Source organism: Melopsittacus undulatus, chromosome 10 (assembly GCF_012275295.1).
Source record: "Melopsittacus undulatus isolate bMelUnd1 chromosome 10, bMelUnd1.mat.Z, whole genome shotgun sequence".
NCBI classification, from domain to species: Eukaryota; Metazoa; Chordata; class Aves; order Psittaciformes; family Psittaculidae; genus Melopsittacus; species Melopsittacus undulatus.
In genome coordinates this window covers 8,620,516-8,643,757 of record NC_047536.1, presented here as the reverse complement: position 1 = coordinate 8,643,757, position 23,242 = coordinate 8,620,516, and the positions used below count along the sequence as shown (strand labels likewise).

The 23,242-nt window shown below is 48.4% G+C and overlaps 1 protein-coding gene across 1 annotated transcript in view; it reads left to right on the top strand.

Annotated features, from left to right (window-relative positions):
* The window catches only part of ADRB2 (adrenoceptor beta 2), a 31,408-nt gene extending 8,605 nt beyond the window's left edge, over window positions 1–22,803 (top strand). Inside the window, exon 2 of the mRNA XM_005142691.3 lies at window positions 21,349–22,803. Coding sequence (XP_005142748.2) covers window positions 21,349–21,383 — 35 coding nt within the window. The 3' untranslated portion in view covers window positions 21,384–22,803. The remainder of the gene's footprint in view (window positions 1–21,348) is intronic.
* The last annotated feature ends 439 nt before the right edge of the window (window positions 22,804–23,242 follow it).

Here is a 23,242-nt window from a genome sequence, read left to right as displayed (position 1 = left end):
TGGTCTGAGCCCTGGAAGTGGTGAGCAGGATGTGGATGCTCAGCACCTTGCTGTAAAAAGGCTTGTCTGGTTTTCACCATTTATGCCAGGGCTTGTAGACAAAGTGGTTTTTAAACATCCACCTGCTTTTCTGCTTGTTTGGACATCAAACAGTGGCAGACTTGGATGGATCCTGCACTGCTGCTCCAGAGCAGGGCTGCTGCAGAAGCGCAGACCAGTACAGCTATGGCTTTAATCCTCTGTTGCTGGTCTCCAGTGCCAGCGTTCCCTGGGACTGGGAGGAAACACAGATGTCTGTGGAGGCTGTTGGGATGGGAAACACGAAACACCGCACAATGGGTTCAGGGCTTGCCTGCGAAGCCCAGTGCTGTCAGTGCTCTGTTCTGTCCAAGAAGCAAGCCACAGCACTGGCATTGCAGCAGAAAGGAGTGAATGATAGCTCTGCTCCCTCTTAACTTTCCAAGCAAGGTCTTACCTTGCTCAGGATGAGCCCCACACTGCAGTACTCTTGCACCCTGTAGCTTCTCCAGATGCCGGTTTGGAGCTTGGGCTGAAAGCAGGCGTGAATTGCCCTGCAGGAGCAGAGGTAACAGGAGCACAGTGTGGTAGGTTGCTGCTGTCTGTCCCAGGTTTCTTTATCTCCTAGTTGGGATTATAAAAGCTTCTGGGGGATGTCTTTGGAAAAGTATCCTAGTCTTCTGGCCAGTTCTCTGTTATCTATTGCCCAGCCTGGTTCTTCTCGTGCAGCTCTTACTGCTTCAGGTGGGGGTGAATAAAGAGCATGGTTAATGTAAAGTAGGATCCCAGCCCAGCATGTTGCAATGACAAGTATTTCGCATTCTTTATGCCACTTAAGACCATGATGAAAGTCTTGGCAGCAGAGGCCAGTGTGTGCCCGGCATGTTTTGAAGCTTCTCATTTCCAGAAGCAGCAGCAGGGAGTCACTGTGCAGCATGGATAGGGAGGGATTACACCAGGCACTTCCAGAACACAGCAGATGCCCAAATTATAGTAATTGATAGGTTTGTAACTTTGTGCTTTCAAGGGATAGAGAGCCCCAGCTAGAAACACAAGCCATTGCTGATTGCAGGGGTTCTGATGAAGGAATACATCAGACCTTTGGCATCTTTGTGGGGACCCTCAGCTGCCATCCAGCTTCCCCATTCCTGTTTTAAAACAGGACTGGAGAACATTTCACATCCCACCTTGGAAAGATGCTTGGTCTTCAAGGATGCTTAGAGCCCAGTCCCTGCTTCCCAATACATTTGCTGCTCTGATGCTCCCAGCACCCTTTCCTGGCTCTGGTCCTCCAGTCATGCAAAGGAAAGGCATTAGGGAACTGCGGTGGCCACTGCCAGAGCTACCTCTGGTCTCACAAACAACTTCACTGCAGGCATAGACACCAGAGCAGTGGCAAGATGTTTGACCACCAGCTCTAGAGACAGTCTGAGCACAGCTCCCCACTCTCACCACCTCCTCAGCAGCTCAGAGGGGTTCATGCTCCACCGCTGAGCTCCACAGTCCCAGCCCAGTCCTGAGAAATGCACAAACAGCAAACGGCCTCCAGGGAGCCCCTGCCAAGTCCTTGCTCCCTCATGTAAATATTTTTCCCTCTGAAGTGTATGTGAGTGTGAAAAATGGTTCCTTAATCTTTTTCCTCCCCAGCTGAAGGAAATGCTTGTTCATCCCTGGTGGGGGCTGCCCTCGTCTTGAGATCCTCCAGCCACCAGCCCAAGCAAGAACCACACTGCTGAAAGCATTTCTAATCACCCCCAAAGCCATCCTGCTCTTCCTGCCTCCCAAGCTCGCTGGTATCAGGTCAAATGGTGCTTACCACAATGGATGCCTGTCTCAGGGCATTACACTCCTTAGTGGCTGTTGGATGGAGGTCCTGTGGGCTGCAGTTTGGTTAGGCAGCACTGAAGAAGCCTTCAATAAGTGTAGAATATCCATAGTGTTGCGGGTTCCCTGCTCCAAAGCCTTTCCCATCCTATTGTATTGGACTAGTGTCTGGAAATGTGGGACAGTTTTTTCTGAGGAAAACTGGAGCAGAAGCCCTTGATGCCTGTCCTTGGGAGCAAAGGGCTCAGTGCGAGATAGGCTGTAGAGAAAGGAAGGTAGAGAAAGGAAGTGTCTGCATGTAGCAGAGGCAGTGGAAACCCCAATGTATCTGTGCACACACAGGGGAGTAGGAGTGGAGGAGATGCTCAGGTACCTGTTCACTGGGGAATCCGTTCTCATATTCAGAAGTTTCATTACTGTCCATTCATCTCTCCGGTGTGTCCTGCTTGGGAATGGGTGGGATCAGGGATCAGGGGCTGCCACCGCTCTCTTCCAGCTGAGGTCTCATGAAAATAAGACATTGCTGTTGGTTTTGGAGAGGAAGCGTGGCAGCACACTGAGTAGCCTCTCACAAGGGAAAGATACTGAGATAAATCCATATCAGCCATGACTGCAGGTCTTCTGTGATACCTCTCCATAACCTAGATACTGCTGTGATACTCTGCCTTGACGTGTCTGGCTGAGCATGGGACCTTCTTTATAGAGACAAATTAAGGTCAAGCGCTGGAGTGCAGAGCGGCTGAATGGGAAGGGCTCTACAAACGGCTTTGTAGCTAAAGAAGAGGAAACAAATGGTTCTCTTATGCTTGGATAGGAAACACCTTTGCATCAACCCAGCAATTTGATATGGAGAGACATTGGCTTTCTAGGCTGGATTCTAGGATGGTCTTCCAGAGGGATTTTCTGGGCCCCGCAGTGCCTTTCCTGCCCCTGTGCCATGCCTTGCGAGGCCCTGTTTAAGTTAGCCTGGTTCAAGCAGGACCTCCTTCCCCTCTATGCTTGCTCTATGTCAAAGAAAGACCTGTGTGATTAAACCATCAATCACAGACTTTCCAGTGGGATGTGTGTCTTCCCATTCCTGTGCTTTTATTGAGCTGGACAGCAGTGCCACGGACAGTGGTGTAAGCTGGAAGATAATGTGTGAAATAGGTTGTAATGGGGAGTCTGTCAGCACTCTGCATGACCTTGAAAGCCAGTCTGTAGTTATCACAGAGATCTTTGGTGTGGAAGGTGGGAGGCAAAGAGAGATGCTTGCATGGCTGGGCTGGAGGGGCAGGTGCTGCTCTGCCTTCCACCAGCCCTTCGAAGTGCTGTGGCTTAGAGACACCCTTCCCATGTCTTCTCCTGGCAAGCACAGGTTGTCCTCTGCTTTTCAGCTTCATGACAGGAGTCATTTGTGAACTTGCCAGGGTTTTGCGCAATTGTTAGCATGCTTTGGGCCATAGGAGATGGAGCCCTGAGCAATGGCAGTGGTGGTGGCAGTGGCTATGGAGAGGCAATGAAGGCAAGTCTCACCCAGACCTGGAGATCCTGCTGTATCCAGCTGAGATACAATTGTAAAGAGTACAAGTATATAGAGTTACAGGATACCATAGTGAGGAAGGCACTAATGTGGAGATGCAATCCACACCTATTGGAGTTGACTTGTATCACTTCAGCACAGCAACTGAGGCAATGGGGAGGCTGTAGGGGGAATACCCTTGGGAAGAAAAAGCGAGAGCAGAGCCCCAGAAAGATCTTTGTGATTCAGAACAAGAATGCCAATCCTCATCAACTGCATAGCACAATTTGTTCATCTTATTGTAAAGCTGTCTGTGTGCTCCCCCATCCCTCTGGGGCTCCCCGCTGCAGAGAAAGACCCTTCTTACAAGGGGATCCTCAGGGTACCTATTTATAGTGTGGAAACTGCTCCAGGGGAGCCACCCAGCCTTGAATGAGCATCCCCCTTCCCTACCGGCAGGGTGTTGTATGCCTGTTCCTCCTGCGGTCCCAGCCCCTCCTCCGCAGGGTGCAGCTGACAGTTGCCAGCAGACTGTACAGGACAGTTGTGGACACCTCTCCCTGGCACGGGAGGTGATGACACCCCGGCTGCCACCACGCCGGGCTGGCAGCGGCAGGAGGAGGCAGGGAGAAGGGCAAGGTGCTGGGCTGCCCCTCCATTGGCACTGCAGGGCCGTCAAGTGATGAGAGGAGAGGGGTGCGTGCTGTTCCCAGAAAGGAAAGGTCAGGGCACAGCGCCGTGGCAGTGGGGATGGGGCTGGGGGGCTGTGGTTTCGAGGCATGACCTGTGGATGGTGGCCAGGAGAGACAGAAAGGGTGGAAAGGATTGCTGAAGTGAAGCATGGAGCTCTGCCCATGTGCTGGCTAGGGGCACGATGAGCTCTCCCTACCAAGGCCCCCCTGGACCTTAGAGGGATGCTAAGAGGGGGTGCTGGCATTGCATTGGGTCAGGTTTGGTCTCAGGCTGGTCTGGTTCCAACCCTCGTTGCTGAGGACAAGCCATTTGGACTCACTTGTTTGGCTGCAGGGTAGGATTTCAGTTTGCTCCAGTAACATGGCAGAGCTTTGGGGATTTTACTTGCTGATACAATTTGCAAAGCTAACGGCTTATAACAGAGTCAGTGTCATCTTGGCATGTTTTCTTTCTCTGCCTAAGAATTCTCTTTAACATGCAAAACTCAGGAGGGGAAAGATAGTGATAAAACCAGATGGAGCCAACTCTTACAGCATAGGTTTGGATAACTGCAGGTTGCTGAGGAGAGCCTGTGTCTGTAAGGAGGCTTTCACTAACTCTGCCATTAAAGTCATAAATGCAGTACAGACTGGTGGTAGAAAGAGAAGGACTTTAAGGACAGTGGTTGAAAGGACAGATGGAGGCAACCAAAGAACAGAGGCAAAGTGGAAGGAGAGTGAAAAATGACAAAGAAACAAATGAGATGAGAAATCAGTCCTGAGAGTGACAATGACTCAAGCAACAGTGGGAAATTCAGGTTGGAAAGCAAGAGGCTGGATTCCATGGGACAGGAAGGAGAGGTAGAAAGGAACTGCAGATGGAGAAGAAACAGGGCTAGAGAATGCCATGACAGCAGGATTTGCATTTCAGTGCAGGCAGTTGACTTCTGCCTCTTCCCTCCTATGTTAGAACTTTCCTTGTCTGCTTTCAGGCAGTATGGGTTTGATATAGCGGATTGAAGCCGCAGGGTGAAGGGAGGGTGGGCAGTTTCTCAGTGACACAGACTTGCCAGGGAGCAAGGATGGCCATTATTAAGGCAGTGCATGCACAGCGTGTTCCCAGCACCGGGGGAGTTGTCCGAGGCAAGTGGCCAGCCTAATTTATGCTCCTAGGGCCAAGAAGGTGAGTGTTGGGTTATTTTTAAAGACAGCCTCCTCTGCCTTATGCCGTGCTACTTTCTGCACTGCGTTTCCAGTTTCAGGAAGAGCAGGGGACAAACAACCCCAACCAAGTAAAAACGTTCTGCTTTACCCATAAACAGCATCAACACTTTTTGTCTCAAATCATTCTCTTCCGTCCTGCCTGACAGAGCCAGTGCTGGGACCCCTGTCCTTGCAAGCTGGTACCTCATGAGGTTGGTCTGGACATGGAGCAGGCAGGCAGTGGGGCAGGTCCTGGCACAAGGCAGTGGGATGATGTTTAAACACAAATCACCCGAGTGGTCAGCGCAGTCAGAGCACATCGTGCCAGGTAGCTTTAGTTTAGACCTCATCGATCTGAGCCATGCAGTGGGACCGTGCTAGGGAACCAGCAACAAACTGGAGCTGGAGTGTTTCCACCTAAAACAGAACAAGCACTCAATTCACTGAGAGGGCTAGTGAGAGATAAAGGGAGGTGTTGTTTGAGCACTCAGAGGGAAAGCAGGCTGTTTGACAGGCTCTCCTTTCCCTTGTCTCCAATGCCTTGTGCAGGGATTGGTTTCTCCTGGGGATGGGAGATGCCGAGGAATAGCTGGCTCACTGCAAGCAACTGGTATGCAAGGAAAAGCAATATGCATCTGCAAACTGCAAGTAAGGATTTAAGTGGCGCAAGTTATGTGTTCAAACACAGTGAGCACAACCCTGTCCCTGCCAATGATCGAATAAATCAGCTGGGATAGGGCATTAAGACCAAATGAAAGGATGTGGAGGTGATTTTCACTGGAGATGGGTGAAAAAGTGACAACTGATCCTTCTGTACAGTAAAAATCCAACAAATCCTGGCCCTGGGCATCCAGCCTGGGTGTCACCTTCTCACTGTGCCATTCTCAGTGAGTCAGAAGACAGCAGTATGAACCCAGTCTCTAGTGACCTCCCATCCTAGCCCAACATTGGAGAAGGCACAGAGCATGTCACTCCTCTGCTGTGCTGCTCAGGTATTTTCCCCTACCAGCCAAAACTTTCAGCAGGCTCATTACAGCAGCTTTATGGCTCCTTTGCACTGCTGGAGTGGGAAGAAAAGACAGAGATTTTGTTGTGGGAGGCAACTCCCACTGCAAACCTGAGGTGCTCCATAAGCAGCTGGATCGTTCCTTCCTTCAGCACTTATTTTCCTGCAGTGTAGGAAAAGTGTCATACCTTGACTGACAGGGCACTGCAGAGCAGTCCCACACCATGGTGGTGTCCGTGCATACTGAGAGCCAGAGCAGGGATGTCTCTGGTGTTGTGCTCCTGATTCCAGCATTGCTCACAGGACCAGACTGTCCTGTGACTTGGTTTTGGATGCAGGTGTCCCTTCTCTGTGCTGCATATTGCAGTCTTGATCCCAATATTTCTCTCTCTTGTCTTCTCTTCCAGCCAGTACAAATGTGATGATAGACACGAGGTGGCCTAAATCTGACCTTGGGTTACCTAACCAAGAGCTCCAAATGAATGGGATGAAATGCTTGTAAGCATCCCCAGAGCACCACAAATTAAATGGCCTAAAAAAAGAGTCCCTACCAAACACATTGCTTTCTGAATAGAAGACAGAGCTGGGGTGAGCAGCATCTTGATTTGGAAACCGTGCCAGACATGCTTGTGTAGTGCCTGCCTGTTCTGTGGCTGCTGCTAGCTGTAGTTTTTAAGTTCTGTTGTCCAGGAGTGCAGAAAGAATTCAAGGTGTCTTAAAAAGGGCATTTTTAAATGTGTTTTCTATTAGAGACCTCCACCTGCAGATGGAGGTGCCCAGAGAAAACCAGTGATGGACAACAGATGAAGAAAGCCTGGTGTCCATTTCCAGAAACATACTGTCTGCCTTAATGTACCATATTTATTTGCCCTACTTTCCATCCCTTCCCTTTCCTGGTTGTTTCCTGAAGCATCTTTTTCCTCCTCTTCCTTGCAGAACACTCAGAGACAAGCTCGTGCATTTAGAAAGTCCCTTTCCAATCCTTGGCGCAGGGCAGGATCGGGTAAAGCAGTAACTCCCAGTTTCATCTGAGCTCCCTGGTTCCTTCCCGAGTGGTTGAAGCTCTGTGTGGAGTGATGACTGCCTCAAAACGAACAGCAAGCTCTCTTCCTTCTGGGAGGCTGCTCTGCAGTGTGCCAAGGCAGGACTGGGAGGGTGTGGAGCGGGTGTTCCTGTCATTGGGTGCCCACACGTGCCTTTGCAGTGAGTGTGGCTGACAGGTATGGAGACAAACCAGGACAGCCGTCTGCCTGCCCCGGTGCAGTGATGGCCTTGGCGATAAGAGGGAGATGCAGCTGCAAGGTTCAAGTGGGGAGAAGGGGTTTTCCCAGAGGAGAGCCATGGGAAGGGGCTGGGTACCTGTGTGGCATCAGGGATGCTGCCTGGGCTTTGGCATCAGCATCGCTCCTACAGGTTTTGCTGCTCTTAGTTTGGCTTTATTCTTTATTTGGGTTGGTTTGGCTATCGTGTGGTGTCTCTACAGCAGCTGTGGTCTGGAAGGGACAGGTCAGTGTAGCTCACCTCTCCTGGTATGTCCATCGTGTGCACTTGTCAGCAGTGAAGGGGCTGCTATTTGCAGTGCCTGCGGTAACATGAGTGCGTGCCATGTGGCAAGTATCAACGCTGCTTTGCTAAGACGGTTTTGCCATGAGCAGCACTAGAGGACGTGTGGAGGAGCCAGTAGCTACACTGTTCCCCAAGGAAGGTGGGAGCCCAGCAGGAATGGAACCAAGCAGGACCCTGGCCGTATTAGGGATGTAAACCTATCCATGGTCCAGAGCTGGAGCAGTCCTGCTGTGCAAGGCATCCTTGGAGTAATATGGAGATGCCCCCAGTCTCCACTGTCCATAGCTGTCCCTGAAAAGCAGTCTGGGTTATATTGCCACTGGGTAGAGATTGTGCTGTTACTGAAATACGTGTGACTCAATAGTGCCAAAATGTGTGTTCAGGCTTTGTACATAACCGCAATACCTCAGTTCTCTCTGATACACAAAGACTTTTACATGGGGTGCTTGTTGGGTTGCAGGAACAAATACAGCATGAAAGTGTCACCCTGCTCTACAGTGACAAACATCTATGATGCAGGACCCAGATCAGAAACCAAGAGTGCTGAGCTCTGTGCTCTGCTCCAGTGACTCATCTCACATCAGTGTCCCAGTGCACTTGCCTGCAGATGGAGCATGCCAGGCACACAGTGCCTGGGAGGGCAGCGTCTGCAAGTGGTGTCCAAAAGTTTGGAGAGAGGATGCTTCATATCTGCTGGATACTGTCATTTGTTGGCTTCCACAGCAACAGTCTGAACCTCAGCCCGATCCAGATTCACTTAATGATGAAACCCTTTTCTTCTTTTGCCAGTTTACCTATAGTGCTGTGAGGATGCATGTAAGACAGCTACCATTAGGTCATTGAGCCTTGGCACTGAGAGGGTGAGAATGGAGCTAGATCCCCAAAGGATGAGACACAACCTTTTGCACCAAAAGAGTAACATTTGCTAACAGCATTACAAAACCATTCTGTGTTAAATCTTTGATTCATTCTATCAACTAGGTTGGAAAAGACCTGTAAGATCATCAAGTCCAAGTTGTATTAGTTAGACTGTTTAATTTGAAAGTGACTGCATCCCTTCCGAATGAGTCATTTCCCATTTTCCTTAACCCTGAGTTAAATTTCCTTCCTTCAGCTGATGACAAAAAAAAAGTTGTTTTTGCAGAGAACTTTATGCCTTTCTCTTTGCTTCTTGCATGACTTACCCAGAGACCCCACATTCCTGTGTCAGGGGATACAAGAAGTCGGACTAAGGAGGCAATTCCATCACTGACATCAATGCAAACTGGGCCAGACAAGTCTGCCATGCTAATGGATATGTTTCTGTACACATGCTAATTATAGCATCACCAAAGCCAGGTCCAAGCTGTGGCTTTGCCTGAGAAAATCCCCTGTGATTTTAGCCATGAGTTCCAATTACTGTTTGTTACAAGTAAATGACTAATAGAAACTAGACCCCTTAGGTCATCCTGTACATTTCTGAAGGACTCCTCCGCTATCATATAAACACAAGGATGGGTGTATTGCACTCAGAAGTCACTCAAAAAGTTTCTCATGCTGTGTTTGCCCTGTGCAGGACAATGAGGTACCTTTTCCCCGGGCAGAAGAGGATGGGCACCCCAGAGGCACACTGTTTCCTATGCCCATGTCTCCTCTGTTTTACCCCTTTGCTCCCAGCCATTCTGTTTGGATCCTCTTTCCTGAGCAACCTGTTCGAGGAGAAGAGCAGAGGCTTTCTGCACATCATATGCCTGTGCCATGCTTCTCACCATACACATCCTGATCCCCAGCCACAGCTCCTATAAAGGATGGTGATGCAAATAACAAGCACTTTATTGTTAATTATAGAGACAATTTAGAGATGAGTGGCTGAGTGATTAAAGTGCTGGCTGCACTGCTTTTTGAGGCAAGAATAATAGAGCTGAGGATATGCACGCATCTAGCCCTGCTCCACGTTTTATCTTCCTTACATGGAAGTTGTTAACATTTGACTTCCAGTAATTTATGAAAAGCTCAGTTATGATTTCCACATGGACTCCCTCTGGACGGATTTCCATGCCACAGAAACCACTCATTCATTGCACATCACTGGTTCTTTACTGGCTGTTTTAGCATGTGGTTGGAAACTCCTATGATCCTGAGCCCTGCTCCATCCTCTCACTGTCACAGCGAGCCCTTGTGTCCCAGGGTCCAGTGTGGAGGAATGAAACAGTTTTACAGAGCTGATAGTCAGTCTATAAGAAGTTGGAGGCTTTCAGATTTCAATACTGTTATAACTATGCAACTGATTTAAAATACAATAAACCTGGAAGCCCTTCCATATCAGACCATCAGAGGGCTGTAGATGAGCTGCTTCTGCCTTTTGTAAACACCAGGGCTGTGATTCTTGCAGAAGCCTCAGGATAATTCATTTTTAAGTGAGGCTTCAGGCTTCAGCTCCACAGCACAGCCTGTGATTGCTACAGGGTCATGATGCTGTGAGGTAAGATTTGGGCCTTCCTAAAGAGCAGGAAAATTGCAGTAAATCAGTCACTGAAATGAGAACCTGGTGTCCCTTCAACATTCTGCCCCTGCCGTTTCTGCATATTCCTGGAAAGGTTTTGCTGGGCTCTCCTTTAGTTAACTTCTGCAAGGGCTGTCTCACTTGCAGCCCCTCTCTGGAGGCCAGGACAGGTCTTGCTCTTGTGTTGTGTGCTGCTGAGATTTGCACTGGGAAGGATGGGTTGGGCAATCCCAGCCTGCCTGGCTGCAAACTCAGCTGAAGACAGGAGTAGCTGCTGCTGATGGAGGACAAGTGCAGGGGCACTTGAGGAAGGGGAGCATTCACCAAGTGCAGCAGGTCACCGTGGCTGAAACCATGAGATCATCAACATGACAAGCTCCACCTCACAGGGAAGTCTTTTTATATCTCAGTGGCAGATGTCAACCACTGGAGAAGGCGCTTGCCGGAGAGCAAAGCACAAAAGCCCCTGAGGGCTGCTGTGGTGCAACCACCAGCTCCAAGCCAGGCTCTGGGAAAACAGGGCTCCTTGCTGCGGGTGTTTACCCAGGTGCCATGCCTGTTCCACACCCATGGATTCCTGGCTGCTGGCTTCACACTGTTTGTGCTGCAGAGCTGGGTGCTGCCCGCTGCACGGCTGTGTTGTGTCTGCCTGGGATCCCATCTCAGTGTGCCAGCTCTGGCAGCTCTTGCTTTGCTTTAATGAAGGAAACCAAAGCATAATGTGAACCTGGCATTTTCCACACAGGTTTAGCCCTATAAACCCTGGGAATATTTATAAGCCCTGGCACAAACCTTTGTGCTCCACCCTTTGATGTGGATGAGCAGGATAAAGGAAAAAAATTGGACTTACTCTCATCAAGTAACATCTGCTTCTGAGTGCATGATTATCCAAGGCAATCCTGAAAACGAGACTTAAGTTCCAGAGCTGCTTTTGAAAAACTTACTGGAGATCTATTGCATAAGAGAGAAATAGGATGGCTGGGGCTCCACTTCTCCCTGCCCACAGAGTTATGTATTTCTAATAGGGTTGTCACTGATTTAGTCGGATGATAGAGCCGCAGGCCTTCTCAAGACCAGTGTCCTCCAAATACCTTCCTCGAGCCACGTGTGTCCTGTGGGACAGTGCATGGCTGTGGAGAAAGCTGTGACAGGGATGGCCGTGCTGCTAACGCTGCTTTCATGTTATTTACACACTGTTAGTCAGTCACCTCTGCCACCGGAGGGGAAGGACTCGCAGTCCCAGATGGTTTCTTTGTGCTGAATTACTTACGTTCATGTAAGTGCCTTTTCCCAGACGATAGCAAACCAGAGTCTGCCTCAAGGAAACCTCCAAAACCTGTGGCTTTTCTTCCTTCTCCCTCTTTCTTTTGCTTACCCCTGTTCTCTTTGCCCGCTCCCTTCTGAGCCATTAACATGCGTGCCAGTGTCAAGTTTTCGAGCTGCCATGCGCTATCCCAAGGGGCACCAGCATATCCCTTACTTCCCAGTGGCAGCAGCAGTACCTTGCCAGGTGAAATGTTGTCAAAATTCAAGGCTCTAAAAAAGAAACCCTGACCTTTACAAGCCCTGTAACAGCCCCTTGAGAAGAGCTCGCTTCCTGCACCACTGCAGTGTTAACGTCTCACCTGTTTCTCTTTCTGCTTTGATTCCCATTCATCACAGGAGCTTCTCTTTCTCCCCATGTACCTACCACAGCCTGGCTAAAAGGCAGCCTGAGCCCTGAACAAACCCGATCTGACCTGGGCAGCCCCTGGTATATTTCCACATCTCTGGGTGCAGTTCCAGCAGAATGGGAGCAGAACAGAAACTGGTGACTTCTTCCTCCTTTCTTCCTTAAGGACACTTAAAAATACAGTCACCAAAGTCACGTTTAGGAACAGCTGCTTTTGAGCTGCCCCATGGCCTGCATCCTCTTGCCAAATACAAGTTTGTGTAACACGAGGGGGTGATTTGAAATGGCAAGAACTAAATTTCTCCCATAATCACCTCTCAGCTGCTGCCCTGTCCCTTGTCCTCTTTGCCACATCCCAATTCCAAGAAGTGAAGCAGGTGGATAATACACAGTTTTGAAGGATATGTTCTTCTAAGGAAATGAAGAGCTTTATCTGAATGAAGAATTTTATTTGTGGGTGAAATGGCATCTGCTATGTCTTTGAGTCTAAACTAGCATCCACATTACCTCATTAGTCACGTTAGTCAGCAGCTGGCATTGGTGTTAGCTCAAACATTCAGCAGGGGATGTCAGAGCTGCACAGAGCTGGCTGAAGATCGGGAGATTTGGAAACCAGACTTGTGTCACTTGTGGCTCTGGCTTGCTAAGCAGCCTTGGTCAGATCTTAACCCCTTATCTGCTGGGTGGGAGAGATAACAACGCTCTGAGATCAGCCAATGAAACACACTGGTTTGAAAAGAGGGGAAATACTTGAGTGCTGATGCAAACAGGCAAATGCCTTCCTGTCCTCCTTCCTCCTGATCACCTCCAACACCAGCTGCTGGCCCCAGACCATGCAGGGGCTGCCGACAAGAGCACACCTTTGCTTCTCAGGGAGGGTCACAAGAGCTATTTCCTCTGTCTGGCCTCACTTCGAACCCTTTCTGGCATCCCATAGGGTCAGCGCTCAATGCACATCACACTCTGGCTTTAGTTGAGAAAGGAGAAGAGCAGCACGCAGGCGGGCTGGGTGGAAGGAGCATTGGAGATGGATGGACACAAACCACCGTGTCCTTCCCTGATGAGGCTCTGCTCCTCCCCGGCAGGAAAGGAAACCCTATTGCCCACCAGCTCAGGGTGTATGGAGCAGGCTGCCGTGGCTCAGCAAGGCACAGTTTAGTGTGAGTTGTCCCTGCCCATGGCAGGGTTGTTGGAACTAGATGATCTTAAGGTCCTTTCCAACCCTAACTGTTCTATGATTCTATGAATGTCTCCCTTCACTCTGTGTAGCCCTTGGGGCTAGTGTAGGGTTTGTATGCTGCCTGAGGATAAGGGACGTGGTTGTAAACCATTTCCCACATCCTAGGCTGTTCCACCCATGCCCTTGGGATCACAGATCATCCGCATTGGAGCCTTGCATGGGAACAGCCTCAGAGCTGCACGTGGGAGATGGAGGGAGGATGTCCTCTGTGTATCGCACTCTCTTGTTGCCTCTTTCCCCCAAGAAGAATCTCGAGGGACCCACAGCAGCATCACAAAAGCTCACAGCAAAGCACAAGCAACAGGGATGTTTGGTCTGTTTCTGCAGGGGGAGATGGTAATGCCCAGTTTCACCTGTCTTGAATCCCACCTTTGTCCCCATCCCTTGTTCAACATTGACAGCTATCCTGGAAATGCTTGGTTCAAGGAGGCAGAATGTAGGTGAGAACAACCTGGGTAGGTGTGACTGTCAGTTATGGCAGTAGGAAATGCATCAGATTCCTCTAAAAAGGGATTTTGTGCTCTGGCGAACCACGGGACAGCTGGTTTGGATGTTTGCTCATGAATTAGAAGCAGAGATCTGGACTTTCATCCCTATTTCCTTATCTGCAGCTGGCTCGCTGGTTGTGTATTAGGTCTCTGAATCCAGCTCACTCCCTCTTCAGTCCCTTTTTACTAGTGACGGTATGCTAGGGATGGAAAAGCTCACCCTTTCCATTTAATTCAGTAAAAATGAAGCCTTCTTCCAGGAAAAAGGAGCAGATTTGCTTCTGCTTGTTATCTGTTGGACCCTTGTACCAATAGAGCATGGAGGTAGCATGAAGGTAATGGCTTCATGCAGCTTTTAGGGACACAAATGGCTTTGTGATGGATTCACGATGGCTTCTGTTAAGCTACCTGGCCTTACCAGTCTTACCCCTAATTTCCTGAGTTTGCTCTTTCAAATCGGACCTTTAAGAACCATTTAGCCCTAGATGGTTGTGGGTGGCTGCTGCCATCTCATGGAGTCCCTCAAAAGAGCTGAGAAAGATTGAGTTGTGTAAGCATCTCCCCATGTCACAAGGCAGGATGGAGAGGATATTCTTGCTTTTTGTGACAGAAAACCAAACCCTGGCTGAACACTCAGTGTGTTACCAGAAAGCTGCCTCTGACTTTCTAAGACAGCAGTTCTTCTGCATTTTCTCTTGCCCCAAGTTGTCTTACTTAAAACAATTCAACAGACCACCCAAAATCCATTTACAAGGCTTCCCAGAAATCCCCAAAGCATTTGAAGCAGTTGGAGGACATCAGACTTCAGACCTGAATTCCACAAACCATGACGCCAAGTCTGGATTTTCATTGCTTGAAGCCAGATGTCCACAAACATTTACTTCTTAAAACACAGGACTCTTTAAGTGTGAAGTTGATCCAGGCAAGCACTGAATGACCTGCTGATGTGTCACTTCTGTCGTGTTTGTCAGATCTCTGCCCCTTGCTCATCCTTTGTTTGTAATTCTTGTCTACGGATTTATATCCAAAAGCAGGGCAGGGAAGGCGTCTGGGTTTAATCTCTGTCATAAGGCTCTTTTGCTCCTGGTCAACTTCTGTTAACTAAGGCTGGCAGTCTGTCCCTTCAGAAACTCCTGAGCCAGAAGGAAACCAGTGGAGCCTTGGAACAGCTTGACCCTAAGTGTGATCCTACATCATCAAACTTGAGAAAACAACCACGTTGTGCTCCCCCATCAGAGCATTAGCTGCCTTCAGCCTGGCTTCCATCAATGGATGGTTCTTTTGATCGTTTATTTGTAAGTAGCCTACATGGCCACAAATCACAGTGTAGCAGGAAAATGGAGAACTTGAGAATTAAAGGGAAAAAACACAGTTGTAAAGAAGTCAGTGATGGGATGTCTGACGTGGTAATGCCATCATCACCATCACCTTGCCACTCAAATGCCAGTAATACTTAACTGAAAGGTCCTACACTCAGCAGTGCTCCTACCTGCTACACTTCACAGGACTGCAGATTGGTAGGGGCTGGCAGGGATGTCTGGAGATGATCCCATGATCCCATCCAATCCTGCTCAAAGCAGGATTGGTGAGAGAAGGTTGCTCAGAGCTGTGCCCTCTGTGGCAGGAGGGGAGCTGAAATCTCATACCCATGCTTTGCGGAGTACAGAGGTAGATTGAGGATGAGGATGCTGGTTTGTATTTGGATGCTGGTTTGTATTTGGTTGTTCCTAAAGGGAGAAGGGTGTTCTGCTCATTGTTAACTTGTTTGGTTTAAAGTCTGTATTAGCTGAAACAACTGCATAGGAAACTGGGTGTAAGCCCAGCTTAAGGACAAATCTACATTATGTTGGCATCACACCAGAAAAAGTAAATTACAGTGTGCCACAAATTAAGACAGAAGCATTGCCTGTATTACCTGGCATGCAGGGCTCTGGTTGTAACTGCACAGTTACCTCTGTCATCACTTCAGATCTGAAGAACATTGAAAGTATGTGGTTCTTCATGTGGTCATGAAATCATGTTTCTGTACCTTGAGAACATAGTGAGATCCCACATACCAGCTATTTGACATTTACATCATGTGTACATGCAGCAGCTCCTGTTTCAGAATAAACCTCTTCCATAAGGGCTTTAGAAACCATCATCCCTTTCTACAGTCCTCCCACTTGCCCTTACAAGTCACAGTGGCAGGGTTTGAGTGAAGTCTATCAGCTGCAAAGAGTCGAGTGCACAATGCCCTGGCACATTGCACTGTTGTCAGGAAAACACAGGGAGGAAAATCATTATTTGCCAAAACCCGTAAAACCCCAGAAAAGTCTCCTAACTCTCTGTCAAGGGCTCCTGTGGGGGATTGTGGGATTTTACAGTTTGATTTAATAGTTTCAAAGAGAATTGTTGCTCTGTTGAGACCCCCTTTCAATCTTTTCAATGATTATAAAAAAACAAAGCAAATAATGCCCTTCTCACTTCCCCAAAATCCAAAAAGAGGAACAAATATCCCCCCTCAGAAGCACTGGAGCAAGCAAACGAGAGAGAAATAAGATAACAGAGCTTTTGAAGACTGTTCCTTTGCAGCTGTTCACACTCTGGCTACTTTCCAGAGTTACTTTGGTGATCCTCTGCCAGGAAAAGAAGTCCTTCAAACCTAGAATTTGATGAGGACATTACTTCTCAGAAAAGTAAATGAAGACCCAGATTTGGGATTTAATGATGGGACTACAATCTGCATTTATTTAAGAGTTGGTGATTGTTACCAAGACCCTGGCAAGATGAAGTGTTATCCTAGTGGTGAGAGATCTGTGTTCTTCAACGGGTGATACAGGACAAAGAGGACTTGGGTCTTCAGAGATGTTTGATACCCAAATAAGTGAAGATGTGTTCCTGCCTAGTGGGGAGCAGGCTGGACACATGGTAATAACTGATAGTAACTGGGAAGTTGTGTCAAAGTTTAGCTTTGTTGCATTGGCTGCTGAATCCCTGTCCCATAGGAGAACCCATGGGGAGGGATTATAAAATAAGCACAAACTGGTGCAAGGGAAAGTGACCAAGAAGAAATACTAGCCCTGAGCTGATGTATGCATTATGAAGTGTGAAGAACCACTGCCAGGCATTCCCAAGGCTGTGAGCTGTAGCTAAGAGGCATGGATGAACGCTGTGGAGGAAAGATGCTGTGTCAGAGCCCTGCAACAAAACAAGTAGATTCATCATGTGTCACCCAGAACATCACCTCATTCATCCAAGTACAGATGCCCTAAAGCACAGATTTGGGTTAGAGCAAACTAAAAGGGCTGAGACATAACCTTTTCCTTTCTTTAGTAAGTATGGGTATAAAGTTGCCTAAATCTGGGATTGGTACATATTGGGGTTTCTTCTGCCCTTATGTTATACCTCATCTTCTTATCATGCATTAATTGGTTCTGCTTTTTACCTTAATCTGTGAAGAAGCAACTTCATTTCATTTCATGTTGTTGTGCCCTAAGATTCTCTTTTACACTCTGCACTTTAACATATGCTATTTAAAGGTTACAGGAAGAATTGCTGGCAAATGCTAGATGACAGGTTGCTGAAACATGATAAAACAGCAAGAGTTTCCAATGAGAGACTGAAGAAGCAGGAAAGGAAAGAGGGGAAAATCCATAGACAATCTGTGCCAATCTTTATGAGATTGGAAGACCCCCATGTAGATGCAGAGACTGTGCAATGTAAGGCTGACACTGTCTCGTTTGCCTGGAATGCAGGGAGGCTCTAGAGTGAAACCTCATTTTGCTCTGCCCTCACTCCATCCCAAACCCCATTGATGCTCAGGGGAAGAGCTGCTCACCTGCTTGGCAGATAGCTACATTAGCCTGAGGACTGGGCTTCTAAAAGTGCCCATTTCTCTGGACAACTAGCTCAGATGGAGATTTCCACAGTGTACATGCCTCAAATTGAATGAAGCAAATCCAAGATTTGCAAAACCATTCAGCAATCCACTAAGACAATCTACTGTCAATCTACAGCCTGGGGCCAGGGAGGGAACATTTTGCTTCTCCATCCTTTCCTTATGGGCTGTCGTTGATTCCATTGATTGAAAAGGTCATTTTTTGCTTTCTCATCAGATCTTTGCCCTGCAGAATGGCTGCCCTTAAGCCTGGGATGTATTATGACTAATGACCAAAAGTGATTTCATTGTTAGTCTTCCACCTCTTCTAGGGCTGTACTGAAACAAAATAAAGGAATGTAAATCAGTTATATCCAGCTGGATTTGTAGTTAGCAAGATGAATGCATGTGGCCTGTCTCCACACATCCCTTGCTTTGTGGGATGCGGGTGGTCCATCCCACTCATCGTGTTTGTCTGATGAGCAAACCCAAGCTTCGCACAGGTGAACAGGCACTGCTCAAGAATAGAGGCTGCAAAGTTTCTTCAGACGACTTCTGGTTTGGATATTATGCTTTGACTTGTGAACCCTGAGGAATTCAGATCTCAGGGCAGAGGAAATGTTGGAAGAGGTCAGTGCTGTGCTCCCTCTGTGTTACTCGGAGCAGCAAATAGCAGGCATTCCAGGGCAACATCTGATTTTCTGCTTTTATGAGGCAGATGTTTAGGATAAGTGATCTGCTGTTTAGATGAATTGCCATCTTCCAAACCTCCTTCCTACGTGCGTGCACACATTCAGAAGACCATAAATAAGGATTGTTCAGATTAGGCCACTATTTGGGTAGTTAGCCCTGTCTTCTATCAGCGCCTGGACAGGACTATGTACTGCAAACCCAGTTCCCCTTGCACATTAGTTTTATAGTGGTGTAAATCAATTGGGTCTAATTCCTTTCTCAATGACACTAGTGTAAATCTGAACTAGCTGCACTGACATTAGTGCCATAGTGGCAGTGTAAAGGAAAGTTAGACTCCTTTGACTTCAGAATGTTACTGCTGACATACACCAGAGCAAGAGCAAAAGTCACTGGGCTTAGCATGCCCTAGCACTGTATTACTGAACAGCAGGCCAGGGTTTGCTCTGGGATACAGTGGTGATGGCAGAGAGAAACTCCATGGGGTTTGCTTCTATTAAGTTGAGAAATAAGTTGGAGCTTCACTACAGTTTGTGTGTCGAAGAGCTCCATATAGTAGCTCATGGATGAAATGGATAACCAATGCTCCAGTATAAAGTTATTAGTCCCGTTGCCTGTTGCTGTTCCAGGAGAGTGATAAAGGGATGAATCTGACCATTTGGCTTGTGTTGTGATGATGATGATGGAGCACAAGGCAGCATATCTTCCTTATATCTTGATGGACACCATGCAGGTGTCCATGGAGGAACTAGTGGTCCTAGCTGAAGACAGAGGGGCATGTGGAGGAGCTGCCCTTAGTAACTGGTGCTAAGAGGGATGGGAATGCTGCCTGCACTTTCTTCTTCTGAGAGGACACAAGCAGTTGCTCAGGCATTCAGTGCTGGCAGCATTCAGGTGTTAATCCTCACTCACTTGTTTCTCTACATTTTTCCACCTTGTCTCTAAAGGGCTAGAAGTGAAAGCCTGGCTGTAGAAGTGGTGCTGGCCCCTCTTTCTTCTCTGCTGTGGATTCAGCCTGCAAACTGCAGCTCTGAGCAGAAGGAGATGAGAAGTGGATGTTTCCTTCTGAAGCTGTAGGGCTTCCCAAACAACTTTGCTGTTTAAAGAGACTTTGGCAAGCAGGGCCTGGATTTCCGGAGGCTGCACTTTGGGAAGTTAAAGAGAGCCCAGCAGTGGACTCAGAGTCCATCAGCCTTGCTCCATTAAAGCCATTGGAGACAAGATGATTTACACCCTTCTTCTGTGGGCATCTGGCCAATCTCCTAATTGTCCATAAGTGACTTTCCTTTCAATAGCACGTGTTTGCTCTGAGTGGCTCCGTTTGCACACAGTGAAATGCAGCCATGTGTGGAGTAATTGCTTTAAAGCCAGCAAGTCAAAACAGGGTCCACGTGAATCACCAGGTAGCCTGGAAGTGCCACAGAGCAGGACAGGATCCATTGACTTCTTTTGGGCTCCTGGGAAGAGCCAAGTCAAGACCTTGGGGACTGGCCTATGCGGGATGAGGGTGATCAGTAGCACCATTGCAAAGACCAACTAGGAAAGGAGGCAGTTAAACCACAGTGACTGAGGGATGCAGAGTCAGAACATAACCTTGCTCTGCTTCATGGCTCTCTTTCCTGGATGCAGGCATGCAATTTGTTTAGAGAATTCCCTCCTCCTTCCCATTTGAATTCTTTACAACAGTTGGCTTTGCCCTGGGAGCTCACAGCATGGTTCAAGTTTCCTCATAAGCTTACAAGCTCCATCTATAGGATAGTCAAAGCAGAGCCCTTTGGCTTCAAGCTGATGAAAAAGGGCAGAGGAGCTTCAAGCAGAGATTCTGGGTTTGTTCTGGAAGAATTCCAGCAAGCTTAGCATTCCACATTGCAGAAAGTCACTGGTTTCATCGCTATTACTTCATATTTGGGTATAGCTTTCCTCCCCCCTTAAACTGTCAGTCCTCAACCCCATGCTGCATGACTTGGGGCTGTTGCCTGTGGAAATTCCTGGAGTCATGGGGCTGCTATCATTCCATATGTTCAATGTCAGGGATTTTCCAAAGAGCTCCTGATCTTCAAGGTTTCTGGGCTACAGTTGTGACACCTTTAGATAGCCCATGGTGCCCCATTGTATTGGGTTTGCATGGCAAGGTTTTGGTAGTGGGGGGTGCTGCAGGGTGGCTGCTGTGAGAAGCTGCTAGAAGCTTCTCCCATGCCCAATGGAGTCAATGCTGTTCTAAGATGGACCCACCACTGGCCAAGGCCAAGCCCATCACTGACAATGGTAGCACCAATGGGATAATGTGTCTAAGAAGGGGAAGAACTTACTGCACAAGAGCAATTGCAGTGGGAGAGAGGAGTGAGAATATGTGAGAGAAATGGCCCATGACCCACAAGCCTATAGTTATATTTTGTCTCCCATGTCCAGCTGAGGAGGGCAGTGATAGGGTGGGTATGGAAGGGGGAAAAGAAAGAAGGAAGGAAGGAATGATTTGCACAAGAAATGCAACTTCATTTTGGATGCCCAGAATTCTTCTGAGAGAGGCACTGTGTTCCCAAAGAACAACTGTTTTTTCCTCTCTGCAGATGCATTCTGGTTTAAATGCTGCTTTCTCCTCCTCCACACACGTCTTCAGCATGTACGTATTAAAATACCACTTTCAAGTGAATTAAAGCACAGGCATATCCAGTACTTGTTCTTTTCTCTACCTAAAGATTAATTTCCCGTTTTTTCCATCTAACATGCCTGTCATTTGGGTATCTCCACAATCAAGAAAAAGCCCCATTTCTGCCCTTTTGTAGATTCACAGACAGTTAAAACCAGAAGGAAATGTGTTCCCACCTCCTGGGCAGCTGACCTGAGTGTGTATGTAGAGATGCATCTGTTTATACCAATTACTCCATGCAAAGAAGCTTTGCTGTTTGATAGCTACCATGGGAAGATCATCAGGTACTAAAGCACCCAGTTGTCCAGGGGCTGTTTTGGGTGGTGTTCAGTAGCTGGGGAGGGGACCTATGGATAAGATAGTGCCAGTGGTCACGGTGTGAGTTCTGGGGAGGTGTAATCTCTCTCCTGTCTTCAGCTTCTGAATCCCTCCTCTACCAGGCTAAACTGATGGGGTTTTTGTTTCTTTCTCTGTCCCACAGAGATCCCTGGGTGTCCAGGCATGGTCGAGAGCTGAATGGGCTGACCTCTCTTCCTCACCACCCTGAGCTCATGAGGGCTCTGAAGAGATTGAGTGGGATCATGACCTTGCTTCTCTGAGCCTGGGGATGCTGTGGGAAGTGATTGCCTTGGCAAATGTCTTCATCCCAACCCGTAACCCATCATGCATCACCTGAAGGAGAAGCTGATGAAGGATAACCAGAGGACCACAAAAGGCTCTACTAGCCTCAGAGGACACAGATTGGGGACCGGCACTAGGAGAGGTGCTTTGCAGGAGCAACTGCATGTGAAACAAGCTCTGCAAAGAAGCTACAGATGCCCTGTGAACTGATGGAGGGAAACGTCCAAGTCACCACAAAAGGTGCAGAGGGCTTATCCTGGCGCAGCATCCTTGGAAAGCATTTTCAAAAGGGAAAGAGGTGTCAGGACCACATGGCTGTCTCCAGTGGCTGGTTTGGATGACACAAAGCAAGATGAGGAGACAGCAGGATGCTCTCTCATTGCTGACTGAGGCTCCAGCCGGAACAGGAATCTGACCAAGACTGAGAGAGAAGGAGCGTGGAAGATTGCTTTGATTCATTCTGTGCTTGTTTCTCCTTCTGGTGTCTTCTCTGTCTACCTCTTTTTCTCTCTAGGCCTGTGTGTACTGCATGTGGGGCCCAGACCCTCACAAACAAGAAGTATTAACACAGGGCAAATCTGTGCTGCCCAGTGCAGTGCTGTTGCTAGATGGGGCTACCTTTGCACAGTACAGATGTAACGTGGCCTTCATTTGCTCCTCATGCCAACAAATCTGCAACTGTAATGCCTGGACTTCAGATTGGAGAAAGGCTTGAACCTGGCAATCTTTTTACTTGCAAGCAGTCACATGCTAGCATGGCCACCCACACTTGGGAGTCAATTCTAACATCTGAGCCCCAAAACATTATAGAGCATCCGTCCCTCTCCTGTAGGTGTGGACATGAGCATGCTAGCAGGCTACACACTCATCTGCTGTTAAAGCTCATTCAGCAGAGGAAGAAACAGACAGAGTGATGGGGCTCAGGCAGAAAATAGGAAAACCTGATCCAAACCCATAGGAAAATGTGCACCTCCTAATGCAGCTGCAGGCCCAACTGGGTGGCTGCAGGTCTCTGTTCACTGAGCTGCTCCCAGAGGCCTGGGCAAAACTTGCTGGTACCGAACTGTGCCGGGAGCCCCATCTCAGACCCTCCCCTCGGGCTTCCAGCTGCACACCCCTTCCCTCACGTGCAATCCTATTTATTTATTTATTTTCTTGCTGTTTGATGCAAAGCTGCTAACGGAGCCCCCTCCCCACCGGCATCCGCAGCCCAGAGGGGATGGAGAGAGGGAGTGTGTGCTCTGTGTGGGTGATGGGAGCGGGCAGAGGGATGGGTGCGTGCCTTGGATGGGCACACGGGGTGTACACTTGAGGCAGAAGGAGAAGGCTGCAGTTAACCAGGAATGCTTTCCCTGGGGTAAATGTGTGATTTTGATCTTTCAGGAATTGCAAACAGCCTGGGGAAACCTTGACTGGAAGGACAGAAGGGCAGCATGAGCTGTGCTGTGCTCCTCTAGCCAGATTTGCTCCATGCAGCTGTGTGTGCAGGGTATGTGTCTCTGTGCATGTTTCCTGGCTGGATCATGTCCTTCCAGTGCTCAGAGCTGTAGCAAAGCATGTCCACATCCACCGTGTGGGCATCCTGCCTTTGGACACCTGCAGGGAGCTGTTTCCCCATCCAAGGAGGTTCCCACCAGTGTGCTCACAAGGGTTTAATACCTGGCAGCCTTTTCTGCTCTGTCCAAAAGAGATAACTGTGTACAGGCTCACTTAACACAGCCAGTTTGAGATCAGGGCAGGAGCCTCTCTAGACA